Source organism: Athene cunicularia (assembly GCF_003259725.1).
Source record: "Athene cunicularia isolate RWA chromosome 1 unlocalized genomic scaffold, athCun1 chr1_part1, whole genome shotgun sequence".
Lineage (NCBI taxonomy): Eukaryota > Metazoa > Chordata > Aves > Strigiformes > Strigidae > Athene > Athene cunicularia.
This window is the reverse complement of record NW_020799091.1, coordinates 32,305,812-32,325,771: the sequence shown is the minus strand read 5'-3', so window position 1 is coordinate 32,325,771 and position 19,960 is coordinate 32,305,812. Positions and strand designations below refer to the sequence as shown.

Below are 19,960 nucleotides of genomic sequence, written 5' to 3'. Positions count from 1 at the left end.
AAGATTCATTTTTTGGACTGATCTTTTTTAATGTTCTTAGTGTAATCTTAAATTGTTTTTGGTTTTGCCCCTCATTCTTTTTCATTTTAACTTAAAAACTTAGAAATACATTTCTGGATGTGTTCTGTTGAATCAAAGCATTGCATCTGTTGCTGCAAGCCAGTGAGAAATACAGTTATTTCTGCACAAGCCTCATCTGACATTAGAAAGCAGTTTTTGATTTAGAAAAAGCCATTGGAGGGATCACTTGTTTTATTGTTAAATAATTTTATGGACTAACAACTGAGCTCTGAAGAGTTTTACACAAGTTTCTTCCCACATGTGCAACTTATCTAAATTCCATGGTTCAGAAATACTGACATTTTTACACTGAAACATCCAAACAATTTACTGCTGTGTCTGTGACCCCACAGGTCTACAGGTTTATCTGTTCTAGGATTCCCCACAGTAGCTCACGTTGTCCAGAACTGTACCTTTGTGTTGCTAAGCTCACTGTGTACAGTATCCAAAAAAGACTTCAACATAAAATCTAAAGTTTTACACTTAAAACATTTATTGTATGCATTTTTATGAAAAACAGTGCAAGTTGCACTTTTCTGACAGTTCTGTGTTTTAATTTGAGTATCTAGAGCTTGTTTATCTCTGGCTTGCTTTGTCTTGTATTTCTGGTTCTTACAGCATCACCTCTATTTTAAAAATTGTGCAGTCTTAAGGGGTCAGATGGGCACAATCCCAATACTGAACTGTGCTTTATTGGACACAGTAGTCAATATAGCCACTCTTGCTCCCTGTACTGTGTTTAAAAAAAAACCCAAAAAAACTCTTAGCACTCAATCACCCAATGAAGACTAAATTTAGTTTCTGAAACTATACATATACATATATAAAAACCTGTGGCTTTGATTATTGTTTCAGTTATACATCTTTTTTTTTCTCTCCCCAGGGCCGATTACTGGAAATCTCAGCCAAAAAAATTCTGCGATTACTGCAAGTGCTGGATAGCAGACAACAGACCTGTACGATGGTCTACCATACTATATCAATGATTTTGAAGTACTAGGAATTGAATTACAGGCTTTTAACATTACTTTTGATATTAATCTATTGATGTATGAAATTTATTTTTTTAAAATGCCTTTGTAATACTTGTGATATTTAAAATATATTATGTGGGAGCCAGATACCTACATACAGAATAGTATGTGCCATTCTGTTTGGCAGTAAAGATAAGAACTGAAATATCTGACCCTGCTTTTTCTTCAAGTTCTGTAACATAACATTTGATCTGTCTTGAAACTTTGTCCACGCCTGTTCCTAGCCTTCATATGCAAGTAGAAAGCAAAACCTGGCATATGTACTGTTTATATACAGTAGGCCTGGTACAGCCAGCACTCTTAGCATTTAAAGCAGGGTTCTTTCATTTCACACAGCCCACAGAACTGTTACTGGGTTACAGAAAGGTGTTTCTGACTTGCAGATGCCTTTTGCAGACTACTATACCCCTTGGTTTCTTACTTGGAAATAAGTTTTGCATTCCTGACTCAATGCCAGGAGTACTCCTGGAGCTGAGCTTCATCTGGCTTACAGTTAGATACCTGCTGTTCAGAATGACAAGTGTGAGCTAATTGGTTTAGGTTTCTTGTAGTCAGTGAACAGAAATACATGTTAATGGGGGGGATTTGGGTAACTTACAAAGTCTGTCTTTAAATGAGATTAATCATCCCCCGGATGTGCATCCTATGCACATTGGTTCGTGCAAAGAAATTCTAGGGTTACTAGGTCAGTCTTAGGCACCTAACATCTGAACACCTAAATGAGCTCAGATGTTTTTTGTGAGAACCACATGAGGACTTCGACCGTTGTACCTGTAGAGTTTCTGAACTCCTTCCATTTCCTGCTGGCTTCAGTCTTTCTGGCAGCTTTTTGGCTTGCAGACTGTTCTGTTGTCCTCAGTTACCCAACTCTTCCCTTTTCCCCTCTCTCTCAATAGATTTGTGGACCTGCAGACTAGTTTAAGTTCATGGGATATTTGTGGAGCATAGCATAATCTAATTAAGGACTGTAGCTAATACTTGGCACTCTTAAATAAGACATATGGTTTTTAAAAGTTTGTGTGAAAATAGGGGAAAGAAAATCAAGGGATGATACTTGGAAGGATAGCATGGAGAGAGAGCCCAGATTCCTTGTTACTTGTCACTGATATGTGTGCTGAACAGTATTATTTGAAACATTATACAGACTATGAAATTTTATGGTACCATTTTGGAGTGTTACTGATTTTTCATAATTTCTGTGTGGAGTGTTTCTCAGTATTCCTCAATTCCTGTAGCCATTTTATTGCTGTAGTGTTTGCTGTAAGTGTTTTCAGAACAGGTTACATTTAGGCTTATTCAACTAAGTTTAGTCTAACTAAATTTTAGTTAAATTAAAATTGTATGATATGTGTTATATTTACTGGGTTTTTTTTCTCGCTTTTAAGAGCATTGAGTTTCATGAAAGAGGAAAGAATCATAAAGAAAATGTGGCAAAAAGAATTAGTGAGGTAACTCAACTATCTTATTTGCATGAATGCTTATTTTTAATCTCTTTCATTATCAAACTTGTCTAATTTATTCTCTTGGGGTTTTTGTTTTGTTTTAGATTAAGAAGAAAAGCTTGGAAAAAGCAAAAGAAGAAGAAAACATGTCAAAAGAATTTGCAGCAATGGAGGAGGCTGCAATGAAAGCCTATCAAGAGGATTTGAAAAGGCTTGGAATTAAGCCAGGTAGTTCATATAGCTGCCAAAGGATTAAAGACAGAATTGAAAGAATATTGAATAGGAATGTTTTTTTCTTAAATTAGTTTTTAGGAACATGAGAGGAGGCTTCCAGGACTGTGTTTGCTCATTTATTATTTAAAAAAAAAAAAAAGAAAAAAGAAAAAAAAGTAAGGAGTTTGCAAATTGCCAGTAGTAGAAGTTGTGATACAGAATGTTTTTTGCTACAGTGTTCTCTGGTCCATGGAGCAATCTGATTTGGAGTAGAAAGATGAAACAGTGTGATAACAAAAAATAGGCTGTAGTTGGTGCTTTGAATCAGCAGTGCAGCTTCCCTTAGTTGATTTTATATTTCACTTTTGCTGATTGGAGACAAAAGTTTCTGTTGAGTAGAAGAGGTTGGATTCCCACTGCTGTCCAACAGTGGAGATGAGAATCTCCTACTCAGCTTGCAGTTGAGCAAGTACTTTTGTTCTGCCCATGTGAAGACATACTATCCTTTAAAAAAAAGCTTGTCATTTCAAGCTCATGTAGAAGCCTTTTCATAACTTTTAGTTTCTTTTTGATTGTTTAGTTAGAACTCGTAGGTCCTTATGGTTTTTCATCTGTATTACCCATCTTTTGATATTTGGACTTTCTTACAATGCTACAGTATTGGAACGATGCAAGATTTTTTGAATATCGTCTTTTAAGTTAACCTGCTATGAGTCTAAGAGTGATGAGTGAAAGTACTCATGAGAACAACATTCCTATATGCTGTTGCTCAAGAGTGACTAATATTTAAGGTCAGATTAGTATTCTTTTTTTTTTTAAAGGCAATATTATTTTCTTTAAGATGATGTAGGTCCCAGCTCGACACAAAGTAAAACACAGAGTAACCCAGTGGAAACTAAAGCAAAGAAAGAAAAGAAAGAGAAGAAGGAAAAGAAGGAAAAGAAAGAAAAGAAAAAAAAGACACCTCAGGACCCCTCAATGCCACCAAAAATTGAAACGAAGGAGTGGGTGCAAGGATTTTCTCCTGAAGGCTATACATATTACTACAACACAAGAACAGGAGGTAAAAACTAGTGAGGAGCAAATGCAGATATAGTTATTGGAGATAAATGAGCAAATACTACCTTAATTTCTTTACTCTTCTGCTCTCTCAGTAGAAGCTGATTATTAAAATGTGAACAATTAGTTGGAGTTTTGATATTTAAAATTCAAGACTTAGGCATCTAGAACTTCTGTTTTTGCTCTTTGTTAATAATAGGAGAGTACTGTAATTCTACAGTTTCTGGAAATGTTTAGCCTTTCAGAGGTTAAGTATACAAAAGATAGCTGTGTTCTTCTAAAGAACCTTTCTTAACCAGGAATTGATTGTGCCCGAGTGAATGAGAGCAGTTATGGATTGCTGTCTGATTGTTTCTTTCCACATTTACAGGATTTAGCTGACTGACTTTGTTGAGGAGCTATGTGTTATAATCTAATTTAGAGCATAAAAGCAACCCTCTTTTATGATTAGTGAGAGTATTACAGACTTTCTTAGAAATTTAAGGATTGACATTAGTATTTACCATAGTTTTTCTTATACAAGATAACTTCCAAAAGGTAAAAACCTTGTGTGTTTAGTTTCTCCTGGCCTGTACTACCATTTAAAAAAAAAAAAATCACACCATTTTTGTACCAAAATTCCAGTATCTATCTATCAACCACAGTAATGGAGTCTGGAAGGTGATTAGTCCCAGTAAAGCCAACTGTAATTATGATGCTTTGGTTTATTGTTCATACCATAGTTTGACCAAGGGTGATTTTATTCCAGTGAGGTGTATCTATGTTACTTGTTTGTATGTGTGCACACATCGGTGTCACACCATTTAGATCTGTTTTTTTTCTAAAGATTATTAAACATAAATAGGACTGAATGATGAATGAAATATGTTTTTGTGTTTTAAGAATCACAGTGGGAGAAACCTAAAGGATTCAAAGGCAACTCTCAGAACTCACAAACGGTAATCAAATACTGTTATTCATACTTTTCTTTGTCCTTGTAAACATTTATCAGAAATAAGCTAAGCAGTTTACAAGTCTTCTGATTGCAGAAGATAAATTGTTTGCTCTTAGTAAACTTAGGAAAACATAATTTGAATAGATAGAATATTTTATATTTGATGAAAATTGAAACTTTACAAATCTTTTTTCGCTAATTTGTTTATGAAGGGAAAAGAAGTGATAGTGGTGGCTGTGTTTTTACAGAATAGGTGTTTTTGATGCTTCAGTCCATAAAATGGAAAGCTCTGGGAAATTCTGAATAAATTCTGTTCAACCTTTTGTGAATGGAATTAAATATAATTAAAAAAAAAAAATCTTACACATTTGAAATAGTTAAGACTCCATTATCTTAGGAAAAACTGAGATTGCATTTTCAGATGCATATTACTTTGTTTTCCTTATTTAAGGAACAGGAAAACTTGAAGAATAGTCAAAAGACAGAAAGATTTCTTATTAATGGGCTTTCCCCTGATACTTAGTACTCCAGGTTTTTGTGCTTCACAACATTAAAAATAGGATTTTTACAACACTGTGGTGTTACATTTTCCCATTTTCAAAATAGGTGTCGTATGTACAGTATGATTTAAAGTCAGTTTTGTTTGCTAATGTTGGATTTTATGTTAGAGATCAAAAAAGCCTGGCCTTTTCAGAATGCTTGACATTGTGTAGCTCTGTTTTGTTACATCTCAGAAGGTAGCCTGTGCTTGATACCGGTTTATTTACAGTCAGAGGAGAAAATGGTTATAATTGTGTGTATTTTTAGGCAGTTGAATCAATTCACAAAATGTACATGAAGTCTTGCCTGTATTCTCTCTCTTGTTAAGGCAGTGTTTATCACAAAAATACAGGCTTTTTCCATCCGGTGTTCATTCCCAAGAGACTGCACACCTCATGTCAGAGCTGCCCATCACATGCTACTCTGGCTTTCTTATTCCTTTATCCTGTGGTTTTGCACAACTTGTTAACCAGCACTTCAACTTTATCTTTTCAGTCAAGGCATAGCTTTGCAATATTTATAAGCCAGTCTTACTGGCTTACAGCCTTCCACTTAAAGAGGTGGTCCTGTGACTAATCTTGTACAGTCCTTGGTGCATGTTTGCCCTGACAGTGAGCTAGTTCATAGTGCTTTGCAGGCTTAATTCCTTGCCATCAGCTCTCTGGGTAATTGGAGAGATGTTGGTGTGGGGAGAGCAGATGGAGGAAAGAAGGAGCTCCCTTCTTGGCAACAATTTGAAGTTAGCTCATCTCAGCTATATCATAAACACACACCTTCAGCCTTGGATATCTCTCTAATGTCACATGGCTGTATTTTGCCATTCCTCCCTCACCCTGCTCAGTGACTTTGTCATGTCTTGAGTTATTTTTGCTATTGCTAAAACCAGGCATCCTTATTTAGTCTGAGCTAAAGATATTGGGAACATTTCAGATCTCTAACAAGGACTCACTGCTCAGAAATTAAAGGGCAGGCTTGCAATATGTAGTGCGAGTGAGATTCACAGGCCCTCCTTGTTTTACAGCACATCAGCTTGCTGCTCAGACTTTGTAAGAGGTGGAAAGGACAGAGTAATGAAAAGGCATGTTGAAGACTACCAGTAGCTTCAGTTAGATTGACATCATGCTTGTTAGCATTTATGTAGCTGGATACTCAGTATGTCTAGTGTCGAATACCTGCTGAAAACCTTTAAGAACCAGGTCTAAAATGGTCAGGATCTAACTAACAAAAAGGATAGACTGTAGTTAAGTCTAGTTTTTTGTCCTCTTTCTACTTATATAAAATTAATTTTTCTTTTGTTGAAACTGATAGGCTAAAACTTTTGAGAGCAAAACCTTGAGGAAACTTGCTTACTGAAGGCTTTCTTGCCTTTGCCTGCTCTGAATGTACTCGTACAATTTTTCCTGTTTATAGAGCAGGTGTGAGAAATTTAACTTATTATTTTGTTGTGTTTTTTAAGAAAACAAAGTTTCAATAGAGTATTAAGCAAATGTATAGGTATCTGTGTGCAAAAGCCTATCTCTATGTGTCTGTATATACACATAAACATTTATTAATGCAAAAATAATGTATGGTGAAGATAGATGTTCTGCCTAATAAAGGGGAGTGAGCAGTACTTAAGGAGCAGTGAAGTAGTTGTATGTGTAAGTGTTGATAAAAATCAGATTCTTAAGGAAGATCTAAAGTCATGGGATTAGCTGTGGCTGATTCTGCAGAACATCTTTATTTTAATTACACATCCACAAAGACATACCATCACCTTCTGCCACATTTCATATGTAATTTATTAATCAGTAGGGAAAAACAGTGCTTTGTTGAAACTGGTGCTTTACTAAAGAATTTAATTCATTGGCATGCATTCTGGCAAAGTTTGATTCTTTGATTATTTTTGGCGAAGATCTATTTTGGGATAAATTTTAGAAGTTTTTTTAGTTTATGTTTAATTTGTGATAGTATTTATTGGTATTGGTATTCTGTAGCCATGAGTCTTCCAGAGAAATTTTATCAATCTCTACTAAAGATGATGACACAAACAGGAGATTACAACCTCAGGGGTGAATATTTTGCAAAATAAAACCCATTTAAAATAATGGCCCATTTGAACTGTATGGCAACATTTACTGTACTGTCTCATACTAATTATGCACTGTTTGAAAAAAAAATCGTGTATGTGCATTTGCAGTATTTTGAGTTAAGCAATTCAATATCATTTGAGTCAAAGGGAATACTTTCTAACAACTTTAGGGGTTTAAGCTTTAAAACAGTAAAATTATCATGAACAAAAAATACTCAAGGGTTGAGTAATCTTCTAAATGATGCTTTGCCTGATCTTTAAAACTTTTTTAATTAGCTCCTCTATCTTTTTCTTAGGCAGCAGAGTGGGTAGAAGGTGTCTCTGAAGATGGTCATACCTATTACTATAACACACAAACAGGAGGTAAGGAGAGGTTGCTTTCCAGTTAAGCTCTGTTTCAGAAGAGAGTGTTTTCAGACAAGTATTTTGTTGTGCAAATAACTGCATTTTTAAGGCCATTACTAATGTTTGTATTTTTTAAGCTGCTGCCTTAGTTGAAATACACTCGTTGCTTAAGTCAGTGCTGTCTTTTTAGCTATATTGTCAGTGTGTATACATTTGTGTTTCATAGGTTTGTTTTAGACATTCAACTTAAAACTCTAAACTATGGGTTCTTCTTTTCTACAAGTGTATTGAAATTATAGTTTGGAAACCAGAAAGGGGGAAGCATTTTGTTTTGACAGGTATGTAGGACTGAATAAGAATCTCCTAAACTTTTCCTCTTACTGACATAGCATTGGTAAGAGAGTCCAGAATCCTACCTCCTACTTCTTTTCCCTGTTTTTTTTCCTACATGGGGAACTTTGTGGTAACTCCCTCAGAACAGGCATCTGTTTTCTAAATCTGTTTGAAACATTTTAAGGTCAATGATGCCTCTCTGGAGAGCAAGTGATTTTATGCTGGCTATGAATTTTCCTTCTGCTGTTGGGTATGAAGAGGCATTCCTAACGATGCCAAGAATAGAAAAAAACCCAAAACCTTTCAGTTTTTCAACATGCCATTCCCCTGCCCAAACAATTTGTGATTTCTTTTGAAAGGGAAAGGAGGTGCTTGTTATTTTTCAATATTGCCTTCTAAGTTGAGATAAATTTTATGCCTTTGGTTGTGTTGGCTTTTAATGTTCTTCATGGACACATGACACTCGTGAAGAATGTCTTTGTAATCATTGTGTTTGGTAAAAATTTGGCTTGTGAAATTTTAAAGTGATCCCTTTTATATAGATGTGTCTTGGAAATGCTTGAAAATTGCTTGTCAGCTCTGTTAACGCTAGTCCCATCCTGTGAAGACAAGACAAATTTTTAGCTAATGGAAACAGTAGTAGTGTCTTATCTCAGGCACGTAATTTAGGAGACTGATATCTCTAAGAGTGAGTCATGCTTTGGAAGGCTGCACCTTAGTCCACTGGCTCTATGTGACACCTAGGGAAGTGAATTTCTCAGTTACTCATGTAAAGCTAGATGACAGCAGTACTCTTAAGAGCCTGTTTTGTTCACGCAAAGTCACTCATTGCCAGTTTCTTACACCTTTACTTCTTCAAGATACATCTAGGTGCATATCTGTTAAGTGTTGTTTTCAGTTAGGGATTTCTTTGGAAATAGATAAATTAATTGGAGAAAGAATAGTTTTATTACATTTGAAAGCAGCTATAAAAGTATAGATTGAAAGTTGGTGTACTTTTGCCTTATTGTAACTAAATTCAGTTTTAAGACCACTGAGTCAACTTTTATTTAAATATTTCCTCTTAGTATATTTGCTGGAATACTACCTTTTCATTGAAGATTAGGTCATATCCTGTACATACTTTCATGTCTTTTCAGAGTGATGTTTGCATTTCCTTGTTTGCTTGACAGCTCTTTAGTTAGAGGCTTAATGTTACTGAGCCAGGTAACACAGGGAAGGCGTTTATCTTCCCAGAGATCTGAGGCTCACAGTTATTGTTCTTTACCGTATTTTTATAATCACTAGACAATTCAAATAAGTACCTCTAGAGGGCAATTTGTCTGTCCTGTGTAAGGATGAGAGAGACCAGTCTTGTGGACCACAGTTCTCCATGAATAATATTTTTCTTAAACACTAAATAAAACAAGCTTTATCAATGGTGAACTCAGCTGTCATGACTGTATCTCTGCTGGGAGGTGAAATGTTATCTTTCTGATTATGTTTATTAAAACAAGCATACTGAACAAAGGCAAAAGCCTTGTGTTAAATTATTTGCTGTATTTTCACATAAGGCAGCACTGCTTCTGAAAGGTGTGAAAGCAATAACAGATCAGAATTAGAAACATAAATAATGTGGTTGTTCAAATATCTTGGACAGTATCCACATGGGAGAAACCGGATGGTTTTGTTTCATCTTCAAATGAGAAGAGTCAACGTGACAAGCATTCTGAAGAGCTTGCTGAAACAGATTCCAAAGCGTCTGAATCAGACTCAGAAGACAGTGAAAATGAAGCACAGAGTTCAGAAACAAATTTCAAGGTAAATTTTCTCTTCAGATTTATTTTGCATACAGTATTAATTTTCTAGTATAAGATGATTTATCTTTTATCTCTTGTGATAGGCTGTACTCACTGTAATGAGGGTAAACCATGTGACTGAAAGCAGAAGTTTGCACTTGTTTAAATAGTAAAATGAATCTTTATTCAATTATTTGGCCCATTAGTGGCACTGTTTCAGAAAAGAAAGCATCATCTTTCCTTCAGCCCACCAAAAGTAGCTTGAATTCTGCAAGAAATGTGATGTTCTCTGAGAAGGGTCACTGTCATCTCTCTGAAATGGTTTGGATTTCAGTGTGAGGATTACTTCAAGCCTTCACTGTTAAACATGACTGCCAAGAGACCTTCAGGGAATGCTTTTGACTGAAAATTACATGGTTATAGTTTCCTTATTAATTTGAAAAGACATTGGCAGCACACAATACAAAAACTGTATCAATTATATATTTCTATCTTTAGATTTAAAACTTAAGATAAAGAATATGATTATGGCTCTGGTTGGGTCAGATGTTTTTTCTGAAACTGGTAGTTCAGAACAGGCAGAGACAGTTTAAATATAAAATGTATTAATAGACAGATATTCTAAAATATATATTTTTGTATCACCATACATCGTTATAAACTACTACCGGGTATTAGCTGTGAAGTATGTGTATCTGCATACACAGAAAGCTGTATGTGAAGTTTTACCTCTTTTTTTTTTTTTAGAATACACTAAGCTTTGTTTTAAAGTAAGTTTATATTGTTCACTCCTTGCTAACTTCAGCCTTGATAGATGTGATTTTCCACCTTTAACATTTTGTAACATTTAAGATTTTTTTTCAACTCTGTGATGAAAGCTCAAAGAGAAAAATGTATTTATTGTTTCAAGTTACTCTTGGTTGAAAAGTATGAATAGTAGATAATAGCAAATTAAATATGTAAAATAAAGCTACATTATGTTTTTATTTAGGCATTTTTGCTTAAGGTGGGTTTTTTCCTCTTTAGAGGAAAGGAGATAATAGTGAAGAATCAGAGGAAGGGAAAAAATCTCCCAAAACTAAAAAGTTAAGTCCTTATGGGAAATGGCGAGAAGTTAAGTCAGAAGAAACTGTTGATAAAGAGAAGAGTACCTCAGCTTCCCAGGAAAGCTCTAGTGACGCACCTAACAAGACCAACCCTTATGGAAAATGGAAAGCAATCAAAGAAGAGGGAGAAGAAGAAGAAGAAGAAGAAGAACCATGGTGAGGCGCTTTTTTTTTTTTTTTTTTTTTTATTTTCATAATACTTCTTTCCAGAATACTTGTTTCCAAGAGCTGAAGCTTTTTCTTCTGAATTCTGGCAGAATTAGCATATCAGTGATTGGAAATGTAGCCCGAATACAATTCTTTCCGCATGATTATTTTAACTAAAAGCTCTCCCTGGCAGATAGTGGTGGTGTTTTGGTTTTAGTGTAGAAGTTCACCATGAGTACAAAATACAAAGTGAGTACAAAATACAAAAGTGATTTGGAGGATCATTGTCATTCATAATTTCTGTCAGAGGCAGAGTATCAACTATTTAAAGGTAGCTTATGTTCCTTAACATCGTCTCCTTCAACAGTCTGGTTCAGCTGCCTCAGGAGCTCTTGTGACTGTTTTTTTCAACTACTTCCAGCCTTGTAACAGCATAGGCAGTTTTCTCAGTGCCTCCAGCTTCCAGGCTAAATTCTGTTTCTTTCTGATGAGTAATTAGTTGGTCTAACTCTGCCTGAGTTCAAGATCTATCTTGATCTTCTAGGACCATCAGCAACCTTAACTTGGTCGTACTGGGTTAGCATTGCTTTGAATTCCTTCCCTGTGGGGTCAATAGTTGCTGACATAATGACTATGCTTTTTTAGACTCTGAGCAATTTCTACTTAAGCCTGGTATGTTTGGCTGAGTTACTTCCACAAGCAGTGAATTAATTCTCTCTTTGTGGTGTTGTACTAACTCTTTTAACTGTTCACTTGAAGGACACAACCTAAAAGACACTTCGAAATTTTTGTCTTACTTCCACCCAGTATTGCAGTAAAACATAACTGTTTATCTTGTTCCATAATTTCCCTCATGTTGAAACAAAGTTAAACAAAACCAAAACAAAATTCACTACAACATTTTCTGCTGTCACTATGGGTAAATCCTGGAGGCTCTTATAATGTGGTGGGAGACACTTTCTGTAATGATTTAACTAAGGAGATGAAAGACAAAACATGTGTAATCTAGTTATGCCAGTTTTAAATCTGGAAACTCACCTTCTCTCCCATGTCCAACCAATGTACTGCAGATGTTTTCATGACATGCGTCTGATCAAGAGGTTTGTTTTGGTTTGCCTAAGATGGCTCTTTTTTTTTTTTTTTGTGGAACATGCTGTCTTTTTTGGCCAGTTTCTTCTTGTGCAGCTGTCTACGAGTCTGGATAAATTAGGTTTCAGAGAATGAAAGCAGTATTTTCCCTCATATTCACCCCATTCTCCATCATTTCAGTTATAAATTATTCATCTTAGAGAGTTTTGGCACTGTTAAAACCATATTAAGTACTGATATACTTCCTTGGAGATGATAATGTTTATGTAACGCCTCCTGTATTGGACCAGCTAACCGCTCCTTGACTCCAGAACTGATAAATTCATTCAGGTTTTTGGAAAGCACTGTCCAATAAAAAGTGCTTTCAGCAACTGAACCTTATATATCAGTCTGTACATTAACACACAGCCTTGAGATATACACAGATGTAAATGAGACAAGTGCAGTTGTTCATTATTTACTTTAAATTGAGCCTGGGCACAGTGCCAGCTACTTTCAGCAGGTTTTCATTTTTGGGATACTGTAACAGTTGAGTTTTCTTGACTGGACTGACTTGCAGTCATTCTTGTGGCTCTTGTTTGGGTGCTTGAGCTGATCCACACCTTCTTGAAGCATAGGACCTGAAACTAGGAGTAGCACATGAGCTGACATCAGACTGACACTCAGTAGTACTGAAAGATTTCTTGTATGATTGGAGAGGAATGCAATGTGTATCTATTTGCAGCAGTGTTAGGCTGGTGTGATTCCTGATGGACTTGTGATTTAGATAATTTTCTGCTAACTGTTCAGCTGTTCTCCACTGTATGTTTGTGCCATGGGTTATTCTTGTAGAACACCGTGTTTTGCTGTTGAACCCTTAAAAAACGCTGGGTCATTTTTAGACGGTCTTTGATTTGTTCAGATCAGTATTAGCTGTGATCCTGTTCTCCAAAGCTGCTTCCCCCAGCTGGGGTCACTGGCTGCATTGGTAAGCCTGTTCTCTCTTCTGTCATGCAGACCCTCAGGTATGGACACGTGGAAAATTTACAGCATTTTGGCAGTGAACCATTGCTAATTACTCACTACTGTCTTTCAACATTCTTAAATTGACACACATGCGGCCCTGTTGTCTTTTTCTTCTTGATCCCTGTCATGATGATGATCTTGGCTAGAAGACTGCATTTAGCTCAAAGCTGCTTTGACAATTAAATACGGATGTTACTGTCTGCAGTACACCATGTTGGTTTTCTCCATGTAGATTAATCCTTTTATGTTTTCCTCCTCCTCCCAGTGAAAAAGTGGACCTGGAGCTTCCTAGTACAGAGAGTGACAATCTACCGCCTCCAGTGCTAGAGATTCCAGAAGATGCAACAGTGATATTTAAGGAGAAGACAGTCACCTCCCTTGGAGACCTGACAGAAGGGGTGCCAACATTTAAAAAGAGGAAATTTGAAAATGGAAAATCTAGAAACCTAAGACAAAGACTAAGTGATCAGTAATACTTAAAAATCATTTTAGATTCTGTTTAAGCTAGATTGAATCAAAAGTTTAATATTTTAAACAGGCTTTTATAAAGAAAATGTTGGATAGGAATTAAGGATTTATAGGTATTAAAACATACGTGAGTTGTAATATTTTTTTATTTTATTTTGATGTGATTGATTTTGGAATGGAAGTCTGTGTTATATTACTTATGCAATATTGTAAATACATTTATTTTTTATTTTAACCATGCAATCTAAGTTCAGTTTGCTCTGTGTGTGCTGTAACATTGCATAATGTTTTTTACTCCCTTTCTAAGTTTGGGAGAGTATCGTAATACTTAATCTGGCAAAAATAATGCAGACCTTTTATTTTTACGGAGGAACTGGATCAATGGCATGTACTAGAGACTAAAATCATCCCCCAAGATTGTTTATGTGGAGTAGTTTCCCAACTAATGAGTAAAAATATTGTGCTTACTAACCTTTGGCTAATTGCTTGGAAAAGAGTAGGTGGTGAGACTGCCAACATTTCAAACAGATCATTTGAAAGCTGTTTTTAGAGGAGTTAGTCACATCAGTGCCACTCATTCCAAATGACATTCTGAAAAATTATTTGTGTACATGCATGATAAATGTATTAAACCTCTGCAGAAGATTGAAACCTGATTATTCTTAACTTTTAATAACAGCACCAGAGCCACCCCTGTTGGAGTAGATATTTCCATGGTGTCTTTCTGTTGTATTTTGCTTTACTGCTGTCTCTACTTTAATTTTTCTGTCTTTTTACACAACAAATTTCCCTTTTTTGGTCCTGTTTTCTTTTTGTCTTTTTCCGTGTAAAAAAGCAATTGCCTGATATTTTAATGAAAAAATACTCCAAAGACCTGACCCTGCTACAGCATACAGCACCCTTTTTGAGGTTGATGGGTTTTGGCTGTTGATAAGAGGAGTGTATTGAATAGTTGTTGTGTTTGCTAAGCTGAGCAAAGCTAAGTGTATTGAAGCTTCATCTTCTCAGTATCATAGGAAAGAAAACCGATAGATGGATAAGTAGAGCTGATGGCTCTACTGTCCAAGATGGCTTGGATATTTTCTGAAGGATTGTAGATTTAATTTCTTCACTTGGTAGGATTGGTCTGCATTTAACATCATCAAGATTCATTGGCTGTGTAAGAATACAGCTATGCTCATTACTTCTCAAGGTATCAGACAGTGGACCATAAAGGTTCAAATCATGAATCCATTAAAAAATATGTCTCTGTTCCTAAAGCTCACAGTGTTTTGTTTGGGAGAGTATCAGTCAGAAACAGAGGGTGCAGTTAAGACAGTTGTCAGACTCCAACTACAGCAAAATAGAGTTGGTAACTGCTGATCTTGAGCTTCATTGAGAAAACAACTATTAATCTGTCAGATCAGCGGAGAATGGAGTGCAAAACAGGGAATTTGGTTTATCATGTATTAGAAAGGAAGCTGAAGTCCTTTTTTCTATTCTATGATACTTTCTCTGTGTGTGGAAGAGAATTAAGTATTGTATTTAATCCCATGTATTTCTTTGGCTTCATCAGGCAGGGTTGTTGTATTTCTTCCGATGTTTGTTTTGAGAAATGTGAAAGTTTCCCACCATAGCTAGCGAGCCCTGGATTGTCATTTAGAGATGCAGGATGCATGCTGGATGCTCTCAGTCATAGATGCAGGAATGTACAACGTACTCCACATGAAAGACCTCATAGGCAAGGCTAGAACAGAAATGTTGTTTCTGCCAAGGAGAGGTTGTTGGGTTTCTTAGAAAACAGATTTTTCAAGTTTTGTTCTTATTTGAACACTACTCCAGCAGCTAGGAGCCTGCTCTAACTTGAAGCCTCCATGTGTTTGTGATCAGTTTACATTAATTTCCTCTTAATTTACACAAGTTGCCCTTCAGCTCAGTGGCTTTTCTTCCTCTTGAATCCATTGCATCTTTTCTCTTGGGAATCGCATAGAGCATCCTTGTGTGACAGGACTTTCAGTGCTCCACCAGCACTTCTCTTCATCCATTCCAGCCTGAGTTTGCCTAGATAGTATGTTGAAGGAAGATTAAGGCCACGCATGATGCCACTAGTAGTTCCTTAACATACTGGAAGTAACTCTTGATACATCCCTAAACCACATTTGCCTTTCACATGACTGCATCACGCTGTCTGCCATGGGTGCCCTGTGATTGACCAGTACAACTAGCTCCTTCTACTCCTGTGCCATTGGCCACTGCTGAGTTGAACAGCTGATCATGCTTTGATTTCAAGTAAAATTTTTTCTTCTTAAAAATTTGTTTTGTACTGCTGTACTCATCCTGCTTCTGTTACTCCAAGCCTAAAGTATAAAAATTTCTTTATGATCTCTGTAAAATGATTTTATGGTTTGTTAGTACAGTTTTATACAGTAGTATAGTTTTTTTGTAGGCTCCACTTTTAATATCCTCTGAGGATGATATCTTTCCTCTTTTAGTGAGGTTCCCAAAATATTAGCATCTTTCCTTAAAAATGTTTTGTCACATTGAAGTGGACATAGGCAGTGATTTAAGATACCTGTAACTAAATTGCTCAAGCAGATGTTTAAAAACTTCTGAAAATAAGTGTTCAAAACTTGTTTCCCTGAGGAGCTGCTGTTAGTTGTAATACGAACCAAAGCTTTTCATCACGTACTGTGTTAAATAGACAAACCAAAACATTATGACAAAAGATGAAATGTTTTCTTTGTTCACTGCTAGTAAAATTGGTGTAACTACCATACACTTGCTTTTGCTGATGTGACTTCCAAAGCCTGCATTTCACAAAGAAATACAGCTCTTCGCTCCCCACTCTGAAAGTGAGTTTGAGGAGAGACCAGTCTTTGTCCTTAAGTGTAAATTATAGTAAGGGCCGGTTGAGTCAGATTTGATATATCCAAAGCCACTGTTTAATTTTGCACTGTGCTGTCATTCAATTTCCTTATTGTGTATCTAAACCAAATATTTCCTCTTCTGTACAAAAACACTGTCTTATGTGAGATTTAAGGCAGATGCTGCTTTTCCAGGACATCTGTTCTGCACAGATCTCTCTCCCTTCTGTGCTATCTCCCTGCAGAATCTTCTGCCTTTGGAATTTGCCATAGGAATCCTCTAGGTATTACCACAGTTATGCTCCTCATCTGCTAATCTTTCCTTGGGCTGCACTGGCTTTTGACAAAGGAATGTTCCTTTTCTGTTTCAGAGGAACAGTGTTTTCAGAAGAGTGTTGTTTTCTGACTAATTCGTTTTCTGTCATGCAGTGTATTTTTTTTATCTGCTTGCCTGCTTTTAATTGCAAGTTCCTTGAGGGAGGACTGTACCCCTGGCTTTATAGGCCATTGTAGACATTATTAGCAATATGAGAAGGAGAGTCGGAGACAAAGTGGGAGTCATTGCAATTTCTGATGGGGTTTTGAGCAAGTTGGTTCCCTGCTCTGTACTTTTCTTTCCTTGCCTCATCTTTCACCTGTCTTGTCTGTTTAGAAAGACAGCTTTGCAGTACAGGATGCTTATCTTTGGGGTTTGTGTTTTTACAGTAGGACCTGCCTGAAGTTAGTGATGCTTTTAGAGGCAAACATATTGCATATACTAAAAAAGAAAATTATTTTGTTGGGCATTTTTTATGCCAGAGGCTGTGCAGAGATGTGCTCAATTTGACCCAGGTTATAGAATAAGTCCTGTTCCTATTTAGGCTAAGTCAAAGTTTAACCCTTCACCCAGGAATTTATAGATTGAAATCCAGACTTTCCCAGCAAGGGTAAGGTTTGCTTTTTTGTTTGACTCTTGTAGACAAGATCTGTGCTGCAGCATCATCTGATACCAATATTCAGATTTATAAGGGGGGACAGCTGGTCATGGAATGGATCTAAGTTAAATTCACTAATCTGTGCATGTATAAAAACATTTATCTTTTTTCCCCCTGAAAAGGATGTTATGTCAGTGCAAACTTTGGCATCTCAGAAAGGGAGTAAAAAACTTATTTCATGCTGCTTGGTTTCCTTGATTTGCTTTTTGAGTTGTGCCTCCCCTTTCTAGTACAGTACTTTTCTTATTATTGCTGTCTTCCTCAAACTGTCTTATTCCAGTATTCCTATATATGCAAATCTACCTATCACCGCTGTGCCGCATTTCTAGCATCCACCTTCACCTTATCCCCTGTTCTACTGAGATCTTCAGAAAGCTTCACGTTGTCTTATGTAGGCCACAGTGTCTCCAGATCGCAGCTTATGCCCTGAAGAAGTACAACCTTACCTATTTTCAGACAACAGGCAAGCTATTTCAAGACTGACTACATGGGCTCTTTTGATTTCCTTGATAATTTGTTTTCCTGAGACAGATTTCATTCCATTCCTCCTACAGGGTTTGAAGCCCTTATATCTTTTCACTTGTTGGCACAAAAGCTGTGTGTATACCTTCTGCTGTGGCAATCCTTTGGTTCTGTTTTGTCAGCCATCTCTTCAGTCTCTTGTATCTACCTCTTAAGTCCTCTTACCTTCTACCTGCTAAATTATTTAACTTAGAAATCATGTAAGCCATTTGTGTGATTAACAGATTTAGCTTTGTGAAATGTGTTGGGATATAGCTTGAATAAGAGTTGCTGCACAAACCAGAAGTGTTGCACATAATAATCTGAAAAATGCTGAATTTGCCAAGATGATTCCCAGAGAGTGTCAGCAAATGCAGGTTTGATTTTTACCTGTAAAAGTAGAAATAGCCTATGTTAAAAAACATATGACAGCATTATAGAAACACCACGGGCTGAAGACAGTGGATTTCAATGGCTTGCTTAACTGCAGATACAGTGAGGAAAGTGGGCTGATTGAAAAGTGCTTGTTTTAAGTTTGTAAGTATTGTCTGCAAGGTTAAACAGCTGGTTTCTCTTTAACAGCTTCTCAGTTGCAATCACAAAATATTGCAAGCTCTTGAAGTGGAGTTCATATGAAAATACCAAATAAAGCTTTCATTTGAACAATCTGTATTGCTATTGTTCATCTATTCAAGGGTTTTAGGATAACCCGAGAGATTTGTGGGTGCATATGCTGTTAAAAATGGGACCTGGGGTAAATATAAACCAGAATAGCTATGTAAATATGGAAATGCTTCTTAAAATAAGTACTTTTATTTTGTGGTCACCGACGTAGTGTCTGGGTGCCTTCCAGTAGCACATTAAGTGGTTACTGGAAATTGTTTTATTCTGTGCATCAGTTATGAGTAACACATGACTTGGGTTAAAATTGTGAATTTAAAAATTCTTAACAGAGTTCAGGTAAGGTTTGTTGTAGTTACTATTTAATAACCTGCAGAATACACCTGAATTAAACTTTCTGATGCTAACAGATTGTGATTTAGCAGTCTTCATAGTTGCTGGTGCTAAGAACAACGAGCGGTGCCCTTATACACACTTTTAAAAGGTGGGGAATGCATGTAAATTATTTTGTAACATTTACTGAAAAAAAATCTTTCTGTCAACATGATCTTTTGGCAGTTCTTTTATAGAAAGTGAAAAAATTATTCAGCTGTACTAAGCAGCTAGAAAAAAATAAGGTATGATGCAGGCAAACAGTTCTGCGAGACTATGAAACATTAATACCTTTTGTTGCTAACAGCATTTGGTTGTTTCTTCCTTTTAGCTAAACTAGAACAAGCAACTTGCTACTTCAAGTGAATAAATTCATTTGTAGTTCCAGGATTTCTGAGGCATTCCCTTAGACATCCTGTTGATGATTAAATGAAGGTAATCAGGGTAAGGTACCAGGGCTGTTCTGCCTCCATCTTTTCCCTGGCATAAAAAAGGCTACTTCCAGGCGCAGCTTTACTCTGGCCTCCTTCTTTGCTGGGCGAGGCGCTACAGCTTGAGACCCCAGCAGGGAAATGAAGATTGCTGGGAACTGTGTCTCGTGTCAGTCACCAGGCGCTGGAGAGAGATGAAGTCGGTGCCTTGCACTGGCTGCAACGCCCGCGCGTGAGGTCTCCGCTACACACATGGATGATCTTGAGGGGAAGCCAGGCGGGCCGGCGGAATTTTGTTCTGGTTGTTGTAACACTATTTGACATCAAAATGCAAAGCGGCAGGAGAAGGCTGTTTCTGTAAAATCAACCTGCCCTTGCTTTGCTCTCCCACGACCAGTCACTGACTTCCAAGGAGCTGCTTCCCCTTTCCTTCTCCTCCCTGTGCTTATCATAATTTTTCCTGCTAGTGATTTCACTGCAGAAAGTCTTGGCTGCTTGTAGGAACTGAAAAGCCCAAGTTCAAAGTATTCCATCCTGAAAATGCCCCAGAGGTGGCATTGTTACACCTCACATCCCTTCCTTGAGGACATGTGC

At 36.7% G+C, this 19,960-nt stretch overlaps 1 protein-coding gene across 1 annotated transcript; it reads left to right on the top strand.

Moving 5' to 3' along the window:
• Window positions 1–887: 887 nt before the first annotated feature.
• On the top strand, window positions 888–18,610 carry WBP4 (WW domain binding protein 4; the record flags this gene model as incomplete). The annotated part of the gene is made up of 9 exons (XM_026867302.1): window positions 888–1,016; window positions 2,480–2,542; window positions 2,641–2,764; window positions 3,591–3,812; window positions 4,691–4,746; window positions 7,650–7,716; window positions 9,671–9,831; window positions 10,836–11,071; window positions 13,422–18,610. Coding segments are annotated over 9 exons (1,266 nt in total), but the record flags the coding sequence as incomplete, so codon positions are not given.
• Between the last annotated feature and the right edge of the window lie 1,350 nt (window positions 18,611–19,960).